Genomic DNA, 20668 nt, shown 5'->3' with positions numbered 1-20668 from the left:
GCCATGTTTACTATAGTCTTAGCAAAAGATTGGAAATGACCCAAATGCCCATCAACTGGGGTCTTGTTTATTATACAATATACACCTGCCAATATTTGATCCCTGGGTTGGAAAGATCCCCTGGAGTAGGAAATGGCAATCCACTCCAGTATTCTTGCCTGGAAAATCCCATGGACAGAGGAGCCTGATGGGCTACAGTCCATGGGGTTGCAAAGAGTCGGACACGACTTAGCAAATAAACACATACACACACTTACCATGGAATACTATGCAGCTTTTAAAAAGACTGAGGCTTACTCCTAGGCACACAGCCAAGAGAAGTGAAAACACATGTCCACAAAAAGATTTGTGCAGAGAATTTTATAACAGCTTTATTCAGATAGTCTTCACTTGGAGCAACACTAATATCCATCAGAGAAAAATAAACAAATCGTGGCATGGTCATACAATGAGAAACTACTCGACACAACAAAGAAAGGAAGGAATGCGTACACACAACGGGAATGAATTTCTAAAGTGGTGTTGCACAAGATAAATCAGACACCAGAGTACACACTGTATGATTCCACTGATGTGAATTTCAACAGGCAAAACCAACCCATGGTGATAGAAATCATACCGACGATTGCCTCAGGAAGATGCGGATTCCTAGAAGGGGCAAGAGAAACTTCAGGGCATTAGGAAATGGAAATACGGTTCTGCTTACATGTTGTATACAGTGTGTACAATCCCTGAATCGTACACTTCAGATCTGTGCGATTCACATCTCATTTTACCTCACTTTGAAAACAAAACCAGGAATCCCCTGGTGGTCTAGTGGTTAGGACTCCATGCTTTCTCTGCCAGGGTTCTGGATTCAATCCCTAGTCAGGGAACTGGGATTCCACAAGCTGCAAGGAATGGCCAAACGATAATAATTTTAAAAAATAAAAGCAAAATTAACTATTGAGTGAGGGAGGGGGAGTCTAACTTCACATGTGCTGAATGTAATGATCTCCAGATAAATTCATGGGGAGGAATGGCAACCAGGACAGAAATGTGTATAGTATGCTTGCAGATGTAATAAAGAAGACAACCACCATGCCAGATCATGGACATGGAGGGCTGACTGGACTAGGCCATTTAATATAAGGGACTTGGGCATCCACAGATTTTGGTACCTGGGGGATCCTGGAGCCAACCCTTGAGAGCTAACTATGCATGTAACACGTCTGGAAGGACATGTAAGAAACTGCTGGACAAGTGTTGCCTTTCTGGAAGGGCCTGGAGGCCCCAGGGTCTGAAGGGGAGGGGCATGTCTCAGTGCTTTTTTGACCTGTTGGAATTTCTTTCACTGTGTTCATGTTAACTTTTTAGATATAAAAACTAGTTAAAATTTCCTGATTGGATAACAGGCTCTCCACAGGTTGGGTTGTCATATTTCTCTACCCTTGGTAGCTGAAAAAGCATGTGTGTGTTAATCGCTCAGTCATGTCCAGGTCTTTGCCAAGTCTAGGACTGCAGCCTGCCAGGCTCCTCTGTCCATGGGATTCTCCAGACAAGAACATTGTAGTGGGTTGCCATGCTCTCCTCCATGGGATCTTCTTAATCCAGGGATTGAACCCGGGTCTCCTGCATTGCAGGCAGATTCTTCACCTCTGAGCCACCAAGGAAGCTTTCTCTGGTAGCTGGATGCAGAGACAAGCCTGCTGCTCTAACACTGCCAGCAGCGGGAGGCCTGTGTCTCTGAGAGTGGAAGTTGGCATGTGCACAAGCCTATCAGAGAAGCTCCTGGAAGGCATGTCCAGGGCAGGGAAGTGAGAACCTGAATCCTGGGTCAAGACACCACGGTAAATAAACAAGTATATATCTATCTGGGCACAAGGATTTCAGCCATAAATGATAAGCTTTCTGTTGAAGAATATAAAAACCCATCCCATGACATGGAAGATTTATCGTGATGAAAAAAATTTTTAATGTGAAAAAATGCATCATTGGTGGAAAGAAAACAAGGCTTTTAAGTTGATATTGAACCAAGGGAGAGAGCACCATAGAAGGAGTTCTGAGCTAAGAATAGGACTGCCAAGTGTAGTTTTTAAACAGACAATCCAGCATTTGATCTTTATTTCCACAAACAAGAATATGCCATCAAAGGTCCTACCTGGGAATGTCTGTATTCTTTTTGAGAACCGGACTCTGTGCCACTGTGCTGACTCCCTGCAGAGCAACAGCTTCATTATCCATGCTTTTTGTGCATTAGCAATGGTAGGGAGGAGACTTCACCTGCCAGGGAGATGCCCTGCTCACTGGCTTTGCCAGAGGAGGCCCTAAGGAAGTTCTCAGCTCAGAGGGACAGGATCCAAGAAGGAATCCTGGAATGCATAGGATCCTTGTGGAGTCCTAAGTCCTTGGCAGAACAGTTCAGAGAGCAACACATATGGTCAGGATATGTGTTCGGCTCACCTTGGGCCCATATGTCTGCTGTGTGCTGAGAAAAATCAAGGGTCTTGTATTGAACCTCTTGACAAAATGGAAGAGGCAAAATATCAATGGGGAAAAGGTCTCAGAGTTTTCAGCAAATGGCTGAGACCCAGATGGGGGCAGGGAATGGGCCATGTAATAGACTTTAAGCTGAGACACCATGGGGCCACACCTGGCCCAAGCAAGTGAGGGGTCAGTGGGCAAATGGTTGACATGACTCTGGGGAAAGGCCCTGACAGATGCTGTAGTCCAGCCCCTCCCTGATGGAAGCTGAGGCCCAGAGAGTGGGCTTACTTATTCAGTATCTGACATCAGGACTGAGCTTCGTCCATGACTCAGACTCTAGCCTCTTGAACCAGTGGTTCTCCTGGAAGTGGAGGCAGAGGTGAAATTCTTGACCAAACACAGAATGTGTTTCTACTGAATTCCATGGAAAGGGAGCCACTCAAGTAGCCTGGAGTGAGGGTAGCCCTCTGAAAGAGTCATAAAACCAGACCCTGGTTCATCACCTACCCAAGGGCTCCCAGCCTTTTTTTTTCTCCTCCTGCCAGACTCATATTTCATAGTAAGTAGATATCTCTTGATTTCAGGAAACATAGGCCAATTTCCCAAGCCCAAAAGGTGCATCCTAATTGGTCTCATGGTATTCCAGTTCCCCTTTGTCAGCGATTGGCCTCAATGTGGGCATATGATTTAGTTCTGGCCCACAAGACATAAAAGGAGGACTGTAGGGGCTTTCTGAGAAAACTTTTGCTCTCCTACTAAAAGCAGAAAATGCAGTAGGCACCATCAGCCCCCATCCCGTACACCTGCCTTCAATGCAAGTGTATACAGTGTGAGAGTCAAGCGTGACAGTGAAGCCACAGTATCCTTAAGATGGCAGAGTGGATGGTCAAGCCCGAGTCTTTGGTGGCCCAAGTGAACTGCTGGTCCCGTGCCAGCAACTGTCTAGCTCCAGACTTCTTGGTAAGTAGACATTAGATGCCCTTAATAGGATGGCATCATCAACTCAATGGACATGAGTTTGAGCAAACTCCAGGAGATGGTAAAAGACAGGGAAGCCTGGTATACTGCAGTCCACAGGGTCACAAAGAGTTGGACACGACTGAGCGACTGAACTGCAAATGCTGCTCTTATAATTTAAGTCACTGCCAGCTACGTTTCCTCTTACTTGCAGCTGAAAGCAATCCAGATGGCACTGGCCACAAGCGTTAGTGCAACTCCAGCCAAGTTCAAGAGAAGCTGTTTAAAAACAGCCTTTGGTCAGCCTCCTCGACCTTGGAATCTGCTCTCCTGAAGCACCACCCAGCTTTCTTATCATTCCTCAATCAGTTGGAATCTCCCCACCCTTTCCCCCACGCCACCACATCCTCCCCCATCAGCTCGGCCAGTCTTACTCATCCTTCACTCCCCACCTTGGGTGACCTTCACTGACCTTGCTCACTTACCACCAGGCATGCATCCAATTGACCATACTGATCATTTATTTACTAATCACGCTTGTGGTGGCCTGCGGTAGTGGCGGCACTGGACCCCACAGGCTGTGCAAGTCCTCGGAGCCCTCACTGTGGGGGCAGGGGGGGAGGGCAGACATGTCAGCAGCAGCAGTGTAGGGAGTAGTGATAAAGGGGTGGTGCAGTTTCACCTTGGTGGGAGAGCAGCTGGCCCATTTCCACACTGCTCTCGCCAACCAAAGGCTTTGTTTCTTCTAGGGCAAAGACCAGCCCAATCTGTTCCAGGACAGCTCTGAGCCCTCTCAGAGGAGGCAGCAGCATGGGGCTCTTGTTGATGATCCCTGAGCAGGCAGGGCCTTGGGTAGACCTGCTCTTGGTCACCCACCTTTCCCTACAGGCCCCACAAGGCCAAGGCCCTTAATGGCTAAAGGAAGCAGCAGTGGACATAGCAGTGGCAGGTCTGAATCAGAATCTCAGCCGCCACTAACTGGATGTGTGACTACTGGACACGATGTGGCCTCTCTGAGCCCCAGTCCGAATGAAATACAGAGGAGGTGAATAACACCTGCCTATCTCACAGGCTGCAGCAGAGATTGAATGAGATCGTTAGCAGGGTGCAGGGAGGCCTGGCACAGTGGAAGTGGGCAACGTGTAAGTGTTCATTCATCCACCTGCCTCTCCCCACCCCACCGTCCTGCACAGAGCAGAAAGCCAGAGACAGCCTGGGGCACCTTCCACTGGAGACAGGACGGTCAGGACTCACCCCACCGCAAGGAACCAGCTGTATATGCTTGGCCCTCGAGTAGAGAGAGTGGGGGTCTTTAGGTTCCCAGACTTTCTCCTGCTCTGAAAAATACCATCAGTGGCGCAGCACAGGAAGGAAAGAAAATTGGGTTGGTGGGCAAGAGGACAGGACTCTCTCACGCATCTCTCCCCGAGGTTCTGAGGGTTCTCAGAGGCCACTCTGGAATCTTGGTCCCATATCTTCAGGTAGATTCACGCATGGGCAGGAGCTGTCTGCTCGGGAACCACTGGGCGCTGCTGGTTCTCAGCGATGCTCTGTCCGTACCAGGCTTGGCTGCCAGGGCCAATCAGCAAAGGGAGCTTTCCCCAGAGGAGCCCAAACTCCGGCCTGACAGACAGGCTCTGAAGGAAGCCTGCTCTTGGTGGTTAACAGCTATCCATCCCCCTGCACCTGCAGGTGAGGGTGGACCAAGGTCTCCAGCTATGGGCCCAAAGGAGCCTATATGTAGTATGACCACTGCCCATATATAGTGTGACCCCAGCTGTCATGGGGCAGGAAAGCATCTTCTGGAAGAGACAAACTAACCTGCCGGGGAGGATCCCAATAAATGTCAGCCAGACCATGAAGGGGTCTGAGGAGGTGTCCTGCAGAGCTGGGGAGTGGGTCTAAATCATCAGTTACAGTTGAGCAGATTACAAGTGGGGTGCAGCAGGCAGTGTCATCCGGAAGTTAGCAACTCAAGTTCCTCATCCTTACTCCCAGTGGTCCCAGGAGGCTCTCATTCCCACTCTCACTCTAGTAGTGGGAAGCTGCCCAGGACCAGACACTCCATCCCTGGGCTGTGGACTGACCCCTCCTAGTGCCAGGAGGGATCCAAGGTAGCCTAAGGGAAGCTGGGAGAGGCACAGGGCCTGGAAGGTTGTTTTCTCACCTCCCAAGCTGGGATCTGATTCCCATGTGAATGACAAGTGAACCCCAGAGCCCAGCCCCGGGCGGCCAGCTCAAGGCTGAGTGGGGACAGGACCCTGACCATCTCAGAGGTGATGGCAGGCCCCCAGCAAAGATGGATGCCAGCAGACTCACGGCAGGCTCCCTTCACTTCAGAGCCTGCCCTCTCAAAGCCCATCCCCAGCTGAGACCCCAGGCCTGGAGGAAGAGTTGGCCTGGTCAGCTGGGTCTCCGTAGGGTGTGGGCATCATGGGGTCACTTTGGGACATGAACCCCAAAGCTCTGTGGCAAGTCATACTGGAAGGTTCAAGAGTCCTTGGGAGGGTGGGGGCCATGGGCATGGTCTTGCAACTCTTCCAAAGTCTCAATGTGTGGTCACATTAGCCCAGTCAGGGAATTGATCCAAGTCAAATATGACCCGTCCCCAGGTGTTGATGGCCAAAAATACACAGGTGATTCCAATGACGTTCATTATTAGTCCTGTTTTCATCTGGAAAAGAACAGGGTCAAAGTTAGCACTCTTGGGTCTGCCAGGCTGTCAGAACAAATGTGAGTGGGACACGGGGATCCGTGCTCTGGAGAAGGGAACCAAAGCTGTTGGTTGGGCCTCCCGTCCCCAGGCCAGGCTCTGTCCTCAACCCACCCCCAGGCAGAGTAACTTCGTCCAGTACAAGTCATCACTGCTCAAAGCAGCCTGGGAAACAGGCAGGACAGGCAGACTCTCCAGGCCCACTGGGACACCTGGAAAACTGGGCCTCAGGGAGGCAAGCGAGTTACTGAAGAGCCCTGGTCCAGAGCTCACCCCAGCACCCTCGCCCTCCCACAGACGCACACCAGCCTTTCCAGAGCCTGAGCTGCCTTCTTTGCGTGGTCATTAACCCCTGCCCTCAAACCCTGTGGCAGATTTTTCACTGGGGATCAGAATTGAGCCTGCAGTCCCTGGTTTCTGGGACTGCCATCTGTGTGAGAATGCCCCATGGAGCCCCAAAGATACCCAGTGGAGGTGCTGAGATAACCGACACCTGAATGGGCCGGGGAACGGTCCCTCTTCACTGGCCGCCCCGTTTGCACACTGGCCTCTCCCCATTCTGCAGCTGCAGACCTCCCTCCTTCTGCCAGAAGAGTCCCTCCTTTGGCTGCACTTGTTTCTAGGGCAGCATCTGCTCCTCCCAGGCAGTGGTGTCCCATCCCCAAGCCCCGCCCCCCACCCACCCGTCGCCACCGCCCCCCACCGCCTCCATCTATAGCCTCTATCAGTCTCTTTGGCTGCCATTCGTCTTTCCCCTATTCTCAGCCTCGTCCCTCCTGACTCTCCTCTTGGGTTCTTGCTTATTTGTGAAGTCTACATTGGCCATATGGGACCCCCACCCTCACCCCGTCCAAGTGCTCAGTGAAGGTTCCCCTGATAGCTGCTCGAGCACCTCCAAATGGGAGATTCTGTAACCCACCTCTCAGCTTTGGGAGACAGAACAGTCTATGAAATAAGAGATGGTGTCAGAAAAGAAGAAAAAGTTGCCTATAAGTGCAAAGAAGGAGTTAGGTCTGGACATTTGGTCCCAAACTGTTTAACATCACAGGGCATCCCTCAGGACCAAAGGATCATAGTTGATGGGAGTGAACAAAAGCAGCAGCGTTACCATGTCAGAAACCTTGAGGTGTCCATAGGAAAACACGATGGCGTTAGGCGGGGTGGCCACGGGCAACATGAAGGCAAAAGATGAACTCAGTGTACAGGGGATCATGATGTACAGCGGGTTGAGGCCGATGGAACGTGACTGGGGAAAAACACAGCACTGCAGTGTCACAGGTGCAGAAAACAAAGCTGCCGGGACCATCAGTCTGAAAAGCAGTTCCCTAACATGCTAAGCGCGTTCCCACCTCTGTGCCTTTGTCCTGCTGGGTCCTCTGCCCTTTGCCACACCTGGATAGTAACTCTGCTGGACCCTGAAGGCTAAACTCCCCAGCACGCCTTTTTGAACCCCCTTGATTCATTCAACATATATTTCTTGGGCACCTACTATATGCCAGAGACTGCTGGATGCTCCTGCCACCCATGTGTGCATGTCTGTCTCTCCTGATACAGGCAGAGGGAGCCTGGAGGGCAGGGACCATGTCACTCATCTGTGTATGTGCCTCAGTATGTATGTGTTTCTATACACATTTGGGTTCATTTTGCATATGGAATTTGGTATCCATCTCTTTTACTCTAAAGCTTAAAATTGAGCCACACCTACTGTGTCTAGCACAGAGTAGACAGATGCTCATAAATATTTGTTGAATAAATCAGTGATATAATTTGTAATGTCTGTCAATATCTACCAAAATGAATAATTCATCATGTGGATATACATGCACTTGAGGGCAGACACACATGCAGAGCTGTTTGGTGCAACGTTGTAACAGCAAAACACACAGGAAAGGGTCTCAACAGCCATCAATAGCAGGATGGTCAAATAAAATACATCTATACAAACAATGGAATCGTCTGCAGCTGTAAAGAATTGAGTAGGTTTTACATTTTAACAATGGAATGATCTCTAACATGTATGATACGATTTAATACATTAAGGTGCAGAACAGGACTATGAAATGACATTTTTTAAAAAGAGAGTGTGTGTGCATGTGTGTGCATTCTTGCATGTATGTGTGTGTGTTACACACCCAGAAAGATATCTAAGAAATTAATAATAGGAGTTATCTCTAGGGAGGAGGCTAGAGGGTAAGGGTCTGTATGCTCTTTGTATTATTAGACATTTTCCAGCCATGTGTATGTACACATTTGAAAAATTACATGTCCCCATTTTATGAAGTATCCTTCAAGACTATGATTTTTTAATGACTTGATAGTATTCCATTGTCTGAATATGTAACTTATTTCACCAATCCCCTACTATTATGGAAGTCTTTTTTATCACAATTCTGTGATGTGCATCTTTATGGTATAAACTTGTAAGCATCTCTAATAATTTTTCTAAGATAGACTCCTGAACATAAAATCCCTAGAGTCAAGGGGTGTGAGAGGGTTTCAGGTTACAGTTCCTATGAGTAAACAGGTCTCAGAAAAGGCCGTGCCAGTTGCATTCCTCCAGGATAACTAAGAGGAACCAGTTTCCTTCCCGGTTTCCCTCATGATGTATGCACCCCACGTGTCTCTGGGCCCACCTGGGAAGTTACCACCTTCCGCTTGCCCACATGTGGTGCTGAGCCAGATGTGAGGCCTGTGGGGACTCTAACTCAGGGCTTCTGATTCTAGAAAAGCTTGTTTCCGAAAGGCCTGACCACCCGCTCCGATAAAGACCCCCATTTATCTGACTGGTCTGGGAGCGAAAGCCAGGCCTCTGTGAGTGGAGGGAGTCCTCACTACTGCATGGCCAACATCAAAAGAGGCTCCTTGGCATCTTTTCGTTCTAGGCCACCTGCTGAGGGGTGGGGGAGATGGGCTCTTCTTAACTCTTCCATCTTCACTTGGAAAGAAAAGAGAAAGTCACTTGAGTTTGCTTTGTATACACATGGACACCCTGGCAACTGAATGAAAATTTACCAACTTCAGTCTTGTGCTGAGGCCTTTGTAAGTCTGTCCTCTGAACTCCAGAGCTTCTCCCAGGCTCATTTCCCATCTACACAGGGTTTTCATAGCCCTCATCCTATTTGACCCTCAGTGCACGCATAGGAGAAAGAACTTGAGTGATGTGTTTGGAAGATCCTGAACTTGAACTCAGGTCTTCTGACTCTAAACCTAGGCCTTTTTCTGTGCCACCTTGAGTTGGTACTGCCATGTGATGAGAGACAGAAGGAATGGCAGTCGAGCTTCCTATACACTCTGCTTTCTTCTCAGGCCCAACTCAAAACTACGCTTCCCCAGAGAACACAGTTCTTTAGCCTGACACTCAGCACCCTCATTCACAAGCTCTCTAGGCTCAGTGCACACTGCTCCACGATACCTGAGCTTGCCAAGCAGGGCTTCTGGGAGTTTATGCAACCATTTCCTTTACATGGGTTTTGTCCAGCTGGGCCCTCTGTGCCTTTGTCCTGCTGGGTCCACTATCCTTTGCCACTATCTAGGCCTACCTAAGATGCCACTACTCCATCTTTGCAGAACGTCCTCTCCCCTCCCACCATCCCCAGGCTCCAGTTTCCCCAAGATGTCTTCCTGGTGGGTTCCAGCCTGTGGTGTCCCCTGTCCTGCAGGCCTCCCACCCACCTATGCTACATTCTGAGAGATGCTCTATCATTCCCCCATGGCATCCTTGGTGCCAGCCCTGCCTCCCGAGCTTGAGAAATAATCAATTACATTTATAAACAAATTTAGAGCACCTGGTTCTTGCTGAGCACTTTGGGTCAGCAAGAGGATACCAAGAAGAACCAGCAAAGCGCTAAGGGCAGGACCAGGGCCAGCAAGGGCTCAGGGACCTGGGTCTCCACAGCCTAGCCAGGCTTGGGCCCCTGATGTCACTGCCTCTCTGGGGACCCAGTCAGCTTCCTATGAAATGACGACTCTCCCCCAGCCGAGTCACTTACCATGGAGGCAAAGATGGGCAGGAACAGGGTGGTGGTGGCCACGTTGCTTGTGCACTCGGTGAGCACAGCAATGAGTGAGGACATGATCAAGGTGATGGCTGTCGGGGACACAGTGTGCAAAGGCTCCATCTGCTTCCCCATCCATTCTGACAGCCCTGAAGCCTAGGAAGCACAGGGAGGGCAGTCACCACAGGGCTACTGGCTCACAGCTCCTCCAGAGCCCAGAGGGACCTTCATCTTTCTCCGAGGAGCTCAAACCAGACCTCACTTCCAATTCTCTTTCTCTGAACACGTACCATAGGTGCTGTCATCCATGCCCACAGTTTCAATCTCCAACCTGACTCTGCTGTCTCTGAAATCTGTTGTCTCCAGCCCAGCTGGCCTACTGTCTGGATTTCCACCCAGATGTCCCAGGAGCATATCAGACTCAATACGACCCAACCTGAATTCACCCTCTCTAGCCCAGAATCTGCTCCCCCTGGGCTCCCCAGCTCAGTGACTAGACTCACCCAACCTAGAAGGCTAAGGAGTCATCTTGGGGTCTCTCTCCCCCTTATTCTTTATGCCCGGTGACCATGTCACCCAAACAATCTCAAGTCCATCATCTCCTCTCAGTCTCCCACAGTTTTTGAAGCTCAACAGAATGATCTGAGCCAGAAACTGGGGAATTTCTATTTGGGGCTTTAGGCTGAGAATAGATTGTCCAGGGAGAGAATGAAAAGTGAACAGATAAGAGGCTAAGGATAGAACCTTCGGGAACACTCATATTTATTGGAGAATAGAGGGAAAGTCAGCATAGGAGGCAGAGCAGGAACAACCAGAGTTAAAAGTAGGAGAGAATGGTGTCTTGGGGATGAAAAGAGGAAAGAGTTTCAAGGAGGAGAGAGTGGTCCATGGAGTCCAGTGTTCTGAGCCTGTGTTAGATGAAGGCTGTACAGTATCTACTGGTCTCCCCCAAGCCCCACCCTTCTTAGGCCTCCACTCCAAACATCCAAGAGATTTTTCCTAAGTGTAGATCTGACCAAGTCACTCTCTGGCTTCAGCCCTTCAGTAGCTGCCACCATTTTCAGAATAAAGTCCACACTCCTTATCTTGACCCTCAGTGAAGCAGTTTCTGGGAGGTAACACCAGCCTTATTATCTTCTGCTGTTCTTCAGCTAGATTATTTCACACTTACTTCTTTACTCGTGTGCCACTTCTTTCTGAAATGCTCTTCCAGATATGCCCCCCCTGCCCCCGCCTAGGATGGGAAATCCTCAAAATCAGAGACTGCATCTCAATCTCCTCTGTAATTCCTATGCCTGACCTAACATAGACATAGTAGGAAGGTTTGATGATGAATGAATGAGAGATAAATAGGTGGATGAGTGGATGGAGAAGTGACTAAATGGATGGATATGTTCATCAAAAAAATAAAAATAAAAAACAGTTATGAACCCACTACTCGCCAGGCTGTCCTAGATACTGAGCAAACAGCAATAGTAAGACCAAGTTTATAACATTCTATTCCCGGATGGATGGACAGATGCACAGATGGATGGACAGATGGATGAAGGACAGCAGCACCAAGGCGGCTCGTCCCCTCCCCCTCTAGCTCATTTCTTCCCTATTAGGGAAGGAGGGAGGGAAGAAAGTTGCATTTTTGAGGGTATTTTCTTCCAAATGCTGTTCTTCTCTTCCGATGCCACTACATACCTAGCTAGAGAAAAAATTTCTAAATGGCAACTGTATCAACAAAAGAGGTCAGCAGGTAGATGAAGCAAAGGAAATGGTGAAACTATTCACAAAGAGTTGAAAGAAAGAGTTGCCTTGAATAAATCAAAGCAGAGATCATTATTCCCACAGCCCCCCAGGAGACTTCCCAGTGTCCCCCGCCTCTCTTGGCTAACCACGATTGTTCACTCATCTCTGAAATCAGTCAAAGAGTACTCTCTCTGTTCCAGGTACTATGCATGATGCAGGGTTTGCAGATGACAAGACAGAGGCACTGTCTTCCTGAAATGTGCAATTACGTGGAGGAGACAAACACAGAGGCAGAGCCCTGGGGTGCTGGGAAGGAGGGGTGCAGAGGCTCTCAGCTGCCCTCTCGGTGAAGGAAGAGGCCCTAGGCAGCCCCCCAACCCTGCCACCGCCCCAGCAGTGAAGAAGTTACCTCGCATCCGTTAGCCACAGCAAAGCCGCCCCCCAGGAGAAGCACGATCCCCCAGGGCACTTTCTCCTGGGCCACCTTCCAATTCAGCAGTGAGGGTGGATAGAATGGAGTTTTCCTTTCTGAGAAGAGACGATAAAAACACACACATACGTTAGGAATTCCAGTGGTGATCCAGTGGTCAGGACCCTGCGCTTTCACTGCTGATGGCCATGGTTCAATCCCTGATCAGGAAACTAAGATTTCACAAGTCGCATGGCACAGCCAAACAAAAAATCACACACAATCCAGAGCAGCATTAGCAAGAAAAAGAGATAAAAGTGATCTCATCAAGGGGGCATAAAAGCCTGCAAGGACAATGAGTACCATCTCATAGCTGTAAATCAGCTAAAATGTACAGTAATCAATACATCAACTGCTGATAAAGACATGATATTTTAAAGCTATTATATGCTCTGGTAGCGTTATAAATTGGTACAGCCTGTTTGAAAAGCTATCTCCCAATACATGTTAAAAGCCTTTAAGACATATATACTCTTGTACCCCAGCACCATCACTGCTAGAAATTTATCCTACGGAAGAAACACCCTCAAAGAAAAAGCTATATATACAAAAGCATTCATTTATAATAATGAAACATTCAAAATAGTCAGAATGCTCCAAAACCCGGGAATGGTTACAGCCCCCTGATACAATATAACGCCATAATTAAGAAAATAAATTTGAAGACTGCAACAGTAACAGGAAATGTTTATAGAATAACTACAAACAAAAACATGAAAACAAAATCCAACAGAGAAAACAGATTGAAATGTTTTGATTATAGCTATATAATATCTATATGCATATTAACAAAGACTGGGAGGGAGAGAGAAACCCCCAAAATACTGATGGCATCATGGGAAATCCCTTTCTGTTCCTCTTATTAAATAAATGAAATTGCAAATGCTTAAAAAGCAAGAGAAGAGGTCCTGCGCTGAACAATACCCAGGGCAGTCTTGGAAAACACCCAGTGCTCAGACTCTGTAATCTAGCCAGGCCTTTGCTACAGGGTGAGGTTTTCTCCCTCCTGGGCCCAGGGAATCTATGGAGACCCTTTGCTGCCAGGGCCCAACCCTGATGAGTGGGAGGCCAGGACAGGAGCCTTACCTTCCTCAGTCTGACTGCAGAAGTTGAACTTGGGCTTCTGCGAAGGCATGATGAATAGCAAGATGGCCACAAAGATGGCCACAGTGGCATCGGAGGCGTACCTGGGCAGGGACAAGCACAGAGGATTAGCCCAGCTTGGCTGGAGTGACAGTCACGCCACGAAACTTCTCTGTATCTGAATGCTCCTACATGCGGAAGCTGGCTCCTCTGAGAAAGAAAACTGATACTCCGGGACTTCGCTGGTAGTCCAGTGGCTAAGACTCTGCGCTCCCAATGGAGGAGGCCTGGGTTCAATCCCTGGTTGGGGAGCTAGATCCCACGTGCTGCAACTAAAGCCAAATAAATAAATAAATAATAAAAATTAAAAGAAGAAAGAAAAGAAAGAAAATTGATACCCCGAAGGCCAAGACCAGGGGTGCTGAGATGGACTGAATCCAGGCTGGAAACCAAGATGCCTACATTCTTGGCCTGGCTCTGCCACTGTCTTTGAGTGACCCTGAGCGACTCATTTCCCTCTCTCAGCCTGTGTTGCTGTGGAGGTGAACTTTGTGCATTCTTCTCAACCAGATTTTCTGGATTCTGGGGTCACCAGGGTGACCAGAAGGACTCTGGGGTGACCCCAAGCAGACCTTCAGAATGAAATAAGGCACGAACAGGTGGCTATCTCTCAGACCACATCTTCCTTCTTTTCTAGGATATGCATGGTCTCAACTTTTCTTCCTTTCTGATCACATAACTTAGCCAGAAGAGAAACTCCATATCCCCTTCTTTTCTTTCTAAAGAAGCTTCTGGACCCTAGATGTGCATCTTCAGAGGGACTCATCTGAATCTGGAGAAAGATAAGAAAGGAAAGACAGAAGAACAGAGACTGGGAAACCGGAGCACTGGGAGCCCCAGTCCTCGCCCAGCGAACTTCTATTATAGCCTGGCTGCCCTGAGGGACCACAGGAACACATCTGTGAGCTTGTTGGGAAGACTGGTGAGACAAAAGCAAGTCCGGAAACCAACAGAGCGTTCCAGAACTGGACGGCAGAAAAGGAGGAGAGCCACAGAAGGTGCTGCGGGAGGAGCCACTTACTTTGTCTTTCCTTCTGTCCAGGCGATCGACACCCAGCCGGGCATGAAGCCGGGGTCCCGGGTGAACCAGAGGCCGACCAGCAGAAAGAAGCAGAGCAGGACGTTGATCTCAGCGAAGGAGAGGGGCCCCAGCTTCCTGTACTCCGCCCACAGCACCTCGTGGGCAGACTTCTCCTCGCTCTTCTTCTCCAGGCTGCAGCCCCAGGACAGACTAGAGGAGGCAAAGATGACAGGGCGGGGGGAGCATGTTGGTTAGCCCAGGACTGGCTGAATGGAAGTGTGAATGCCGGGCAGCAGAACGTGATAGAAAGCTGCAGCGGGCTACCCGTCACCAGGGGGCCTTGAGCAAGTCCCTCCCCACTCCTCTTCTCTGTCATCTGCCCACCCAACTTCACAGGACATAGTGGCAAAGTCTATTTTGTGTGCCCAGCATATGCCCCAGGGTGCCCCCAGAACTGGAGGGTGCCCCCAAAGGAAGCCTGAGAAGGCACAGGTCGGATGGCCAGTCTAGATCAAGACTCAGGAAGAGAGGATGGCCAGGAAGGTGGGAGACTGAGCGAAATGGACTGGAGATGGACAGGAGCAGAGGGGGCAGAAACAAGCAGAGTTCAAGCCACTGCTGGCAAGGGCGTCCTGGCCGGTACCAGTCGCCTAGTGGCCAGCTGCTGCCATCATCTAGGGGACGCTGAGAAATATGGAACCAGCTCGCGGTGGAGCCAAGGCCCCCTCACAAGCTCCCTGTCTTCCTTCTCCCACTGTGGCCTGGAGCTGCTTTCAATGGTACTGGCATGCCAGTCCCCATCATCAGGTGGCTCAGGAGGACACAAGGAACAAGGACAGGTCCCAGCAGACTGGGTCAGGCAGGAGGAAGGTGGGTGCTTACATTCCAAGGAGCTGAGGTGTAGGATTGGGGACCCAGCAGACTCCGGGGGCTGGAAGTGAGTGTGGCTAAGGCAGGGGGAGAAGCCAGCCAGGTCCTGCTCTTGGATGGGCTCCCAAGGGACCAGGGCCCATTGGCCAACACACTTGCCCAGGGCACCCTGCAGCACATCTCCCTGGGGAGGATACCTAGCCTTGGGGAGAGCTGATTGATTGGAAAAGACCCTGATGCTGGGAAATATTGAGGACAGGAGGAGAAGAGGGCAATAGAGGATGAGATGATTGGATGGCATCACTGACCCAATGGACATGAGTCTGAGCAAACTCCGGGAGATGGTGAAGGATGGGAAGCCTGGCGTGCTGCAGACCATGGGGTCACAAAGAGTCAGACTCGACTGAGCGACTAAACAACAGAAGTCTTGGGGAGGGACTGGCTGGGGCCGCTGGCACACAGAATGCCGCCCTGAGGAACCCATCAGCCTGAAGGTGGTGGCAAGGCCAAGTTGCTTGTCCCTAGAGAGCCTTCCCTTCTGGGAGTCCTTCCTGGGACCCTAAGTCAGACTTCCAAGGAGTACAGGAGTTGTGGAATAGGTGCCGAGGTGCTGAATGCTGGAGCCAAGGGCGGATGCAAACCGCTTTTAAGAGGGCGAGAGCCAGCCCGGGGATGCGGCACGGCCTGGAGCAGGGGCTCAGGGATGTTTGGACATTTCCTCCCATGGTGCTCAGGCGTAAGGAAAGGACGCGACGAGGGTGAGGGCTGGGAACTCAGGTCTACACAGCCTGCCAGGATCTCCGCTTTGGACAAGAGGCCAGGCCGTTTGTCCCCAGGATCACCCACCAGGGACACCTTCTAGATCATCCAGCAGGGGGATGGCTCCACTGGGGTGGGAGGTGGCCTCTCTGTCCTCGCCCCCAGGGCATGAGAGTCTATGTTCTACCCACCACCAATCTACTGTCTCCTGTAGTTCCCGAGACTCTGGGGCTGGGCTGGAAGCTTCAGCCTTCCAGAACAGGATAAGGGGGGACTCTGGTAGCCGCCCAGCTCTTTTCTGATGCTGGGAACACATCCTGACAACACAGTGGCTGCAGACTCTGGGGGCAGCATCATATATTCAGCTGTCCAGTGCTGGCCCTGCCATAGTGGTGCCGCCAGGCCTTCAGGTCCCCCTGAGGCTAAGCGTTCCACGCTTATCTTTGGGTTAATCCATCTGGTGACCTCTGGGCTGGTATGAGAGAAAGGCAGGTGGATCCAGCCTTCCTGTGGGATTCCTGGGGGGCTAGGTGGGTCCACAGTATCCTTCTGCAGTAGAATGGCCTTCCTCGAGATGCTGATGAACTGGGTAGACATGCTGTTGGAGAGGCCAAGGGACCCCGAGCTCTGGAAGAGATCCAGGAGAATCCTCCTCCCTGACTCAGGGGTTAGCCTGATAAGGAGGGATGGGTGTAAGCCAGCAGCAATATCCCACGAGTCCTGAGGGGTCCTGGGGTGAGCTGCGGCCTCCTTGGCTGGACATGGCCTAGGAAGCTGCCCATAAACTCTGGAAGATCCATTTTTTCTGAATTAGGCTGGAGGGAATGGCCCTGACATTGCTCTCCATGACTAACCAGATAAGGATTCAAGCTGGGCAGGCAGGCGCCTAAGGGAGCAGCTTCCCTTTCACAAGGGGGTCCGGACACGGGGCAGGGTGGGGATGTGACGGAGGCCTAAGTCTACCTTTATGTTTTTATTACAGCTGCTCTGATTATGGATGGAGTTTGTTGTTTTTTTTTTAACTGTAGTTTTCAAAACAATTCCTCCTTCAGAAGAAAACTTAACCAAAATGCCCCCTTTTCCCCATTAACTCACAGGTTTTCATGGGCATCTTTGCCTTTCATCTCTGAAGTCTCCTCTCCTGCCACATAGGCCTATTTTTCATTGAAGCTCAAGCTCCCTGTGAATTAAGGCACAGAGCACGCAGCTCACGGAGATAAGTCCGTGCTTTTAAAAATGACAGCAACAGGGGCTTCCCTGGTGGTCCAGGGGCTAAGACTCCACGCTCCCAATGCAGGGGGCCCTGGTCTGACCCCTGGTCAGGGAACTAGATCGTGCATGCCCCTATGAAGATCCCATGTGCCACAGCAAAGATCGAAGAATCCCAAGTGCCGTAACTAAGACTGGGGGCAGTCAAATAAATAAAAATAAATTTAAAAAAAAAATTGAAACGACAACAACATTTTGAGGTGTTTGTCAGCCACGCGTCATGGTTTCTGTGCAAAGCCTGGCTGCTGTCAAGGTTGACCTTGATAAACCATGCCTGTGTGCTGGGAACCAGAAGGTAAACTTTGCAAAAGTGGCGTGCTTCTGGGAACATTGTGAGCTTTCAGTAAATCTGGCTTGGATTGATTGGGACGCTCTCAGGCCGTCTGCCGTGACCTGGCCTAAAAGACACTTGCAGCCAAGTGGAAGTCTGTCCAGTCCTACACCAAGAACAAGCGCTCGTTAATTGCTTTGACTCGCGTTCAATGGCTCACCTGCTCCTTCTCCCTGGGCTGGGCGCTGGGCGGATGCAGGGGTCAGAGAGGACTTACCCGCAGGCCACAGAGGAGCTCGGGGTGGGGGGCAGTACTGGAGCATGACTGTAGGTGCCAGGGGATGGCAGAGGGGGTCAGGTGGGCAGAGCCTGGAGTGTCCAGGGAGGCCCGGAGCAGCGAGAAAGCTAGGAGTCATCAGATTCAGAATGGCGGGGGACAGGTTGGGGGGAAGCTGGGAAAGGAGTTGCCAAGGAAGAAATGTTGGAACTGGCCTTGAAGACTGAGGAGGTTAGAAGGGAGGAAGGCAGGGAATGGCATTCCGGGGAGAGGGAACAGCACGTGCAAAGGCATGGGGAGGCACAGGGGTGGCAGGAAATGGAGGGCAAGCCAGCAGGAGAGGGGCTGCTGAGAAATGGTCAGAACCGGACAGGAAGCACTCTCTGGACTCAGCTGCTGAGCCAGAGGGGTTTGCTGCAGGACCCGGCACGGTTAGACCCACTACTGTGTCACCGTCTCAGACTTACTCGAATCTCATGTACATGAAGCGGAGCCACAACCAGGAGAGCAGGAGCATGATCAGCATGTTGGGGAAGGCGAATCCGAACCAGGAGGCGAAGTTCACGATGTCTTTGCTGTCTGGAAACAACCTGACGGGAGAAGCACCAGTCCGCCCACGTCTCCACCAGACGCTGGGCCGGGAGAGCGGGCAGGCCGGGCCCTCTGGGCAGAGGCTGAGCTACAGCCGGGCCCCTAGAGCTGGCCTGAAGCAAGGGCCCCAGAACATAGCCACGCACAAGACAAGCCTGAGGTGTGACCAACCGACCCTCCTAGGGGTCCACACCAGCTGAGAAGCTCGTGAAAAGCAAGGCCCTTCAGTCCAGAAGAATACACCTTTGTACACACATAACTGGCCAACAGGTCCAGGGGGTCCACGAATTCCTCAGAATCAACCAGTGGGTGTGGGCTTTCGCAAGAGAAGGGCCCCCTTAAAAGATCAAATCTCAAAAGCTTCCCAGGGTGGGATCAGACAATGTTTCCTGGGGGCTAGAAGAGGGTCACTTCCACCCCCAGCCCCAGGCATTGATCCCTTTAGCCCAAGAGTGAAGTGGCACAGAGCTTCCCTGCTGGCTCAGCAGTAAGGAATCCACCTGCCAATGCAGGAGGCATGGGTTCGATCCCTGGGTCAGGGAGATCCCCTGTAGGAGGAAATGGCAACCCACTCTAGTATTCTTGCCTGGGAAATCCCATGGCCTAAGGAGCCTGGTGGGCTACAGTCCATGGGGTTGCAAAGGATCGCACACGACTGATGAACTCAACAACACAGCCACAGAGTTTTTCTCACTCAGAGCAGATAGGCAGCTTTGCCCAGAGGAGCTCTGGGGAGAAGCATAAGGCTGTCATTACAGAAAACACTTGCAGAAGCAAAGCGGTCTGCTTGTTCCATCTCAAGTGTCCACCCTGCCAGGCTGCAGGCCTGCCTTCCCACCCTCAAGCCTCCCTCTGCACCCCTGTCCAGGGTGGTTGTCTGCACAGGACAGGCACCACCATACTTCTGTTCCTTCTCTCTGTACCTACTACGATTTGTACTTATCTTCATTAACACATTTACACGACCCATCAGAACTCTCCAGGCATCTGCTACCCTCAGTTGCCCTCGAGTATCCCACTGGCAGGCCCCAAGACCCTCTCACTTCTGTAATCCCAGCCTCACAAGACCAGGCACAGAACTGAGTCCTCAGAGCCTGGTTCCTTTCTGGTCAAGGCTGCAAAGTTCCAAACAGCCCCCTGGTCCACCTGGAGCCCCACAAGGGCACACATCCCCTCAAGGGCAATTAGAAGGGTCATAGTGAGTGAGCCGGTGAGGCACCAGCTGACCTAACCACTAACCTTCGCCGACATCATAGGACCATCATCATTAAACAGCAAGGTTGTGAACCAGCTTTGAGGGGAGTGTCTTTAGAGGTGTCTATTTTCTACAAGTTTTAACCAAGGACCCTGCTTCTTGGACTATGTTGTTTCCCCTGGCTGGCTCTGGGTTCAATCCACATTCCTTCTGAGCAAGAATCCTGAGCCCGGGAAAGAAAGGTGGGACTTGCCCCAGGGCGAAAAGCAACCCTGTCTATGGACATCAGCTGCCCCGCTGTGGGGTCCTGAGTGTGTGCAGGGGGGCTGGGCCACAGAGGCTGAAGGCAGCCCATCCTCCCTGCTCTGATATGTCCCCCCAGCCCCAGGGCCCAGCTGAAGAGGAGGCAGAGGTGGGTGGGCCCCTCCAGCCCTGTCCCTCTCACCCTGTTATTGTCCCCAAAGTCATGGCCAGCGACTCACTCTTGCATCTGGCCCAGGAGCACAACGTTGGGTCCCGTCCCGGTCAGGGTGGCGGTGCCTCCGATGCTGGCCGAGTAACATATGCACAGGGTCATGGCCTTGCACGCGTTCTTCCTGTTGACCTCCTGCTGCTTCACGGAGGGACCTTCCAAAGTCGCTTGATTCCCTGTGGTGGGCATACCGCCATGAGCTGAGCCAGCCCTGGGGGCCGCCTGCCCAGCTCTAGCTCCAGCTCCTGACCCAGCTGCTGACTTGAGGCTCTGGGCATGCCAGCTCTGCTGGCTCTTCCCCCAGGTTTTCCTTCCTCAGCCTCAAGACCCAGGCAGTGGTCTGACCCCATCTGCCACCCATGGTCACGTCCCACGGCTCTTCAACGTCTCGTGCAAAAACTCAGCAGCTTCAGACACACTCCTTTCTTTCCTGCCTCCTTGCTCTCACTCAAGATGTTCCCTT

General features: G+C 51.1%; 1 protein-coding gene across 3 annotated transcripts in view; it reads right to left on the bottom strand.

Moving 5' to 3' along the window:
- Positions 1-355: 355 nt before the first annotated feature.
- Positions 356-20668, bottom strand: part of SLC13A5 (solute carrier family 13 member 5) — a 29042-nt gene continuing 8729 nt past the window's right edge. For 2 of the 3 annotated variants that reach the window (XM_061390785.1, XM_061390786.1), the window contains exons 5-12: positions 20216-20381; positions 18415-18537; positions 14502-14711; positions 13424-13524; positions 12278-12396; positions 10126-10287; positions 7245-7382; positions 356-6097 (exon numbers count right to left, since the gene is read on the bottom strand). In XM_061390785.1, coding sequence (XP_061246769.1) covers positions 5972-6097; positions 7245-7382; positions 10126-10287; positions 12278-12396; positions 13424-13524; positions 14502-14711; positions 18415-18537; positions 20216-20381 — 1145 coding nt within the window. In that variant the 3' untranslated portion in view covers positions 356-5971. The remainder of the gene's footprint in view (positions 6098-7244; positions 7383-10125; positions 10288-12277; positions 12397-13423; positions 13525-14501; positions 14712-18414; positions 18538-20215; positions 20382-20668) is intronic. The other variant, XM_061390787.1, reaches the window with a different exon arrangement.

The sequence above is a fragment of the Bos javanicus genome, chromosome 19, assembly GCF_032452875.1.
Source record: "Bos javanicus breed banteng chromosome 19, ARS-OSU_banteng_1.0, whole genome shotgun sequence".
In the NCBI taxonomy this organism is placed as follows: Eukaryota; Metazoa; Chordata; class Mammalia; order Artiodactyla; family Bovidae; genus Bos; species Bos javanicus.
This window is presented reverse-complemented; position numbering and strand designations above follow the sequence as displayed.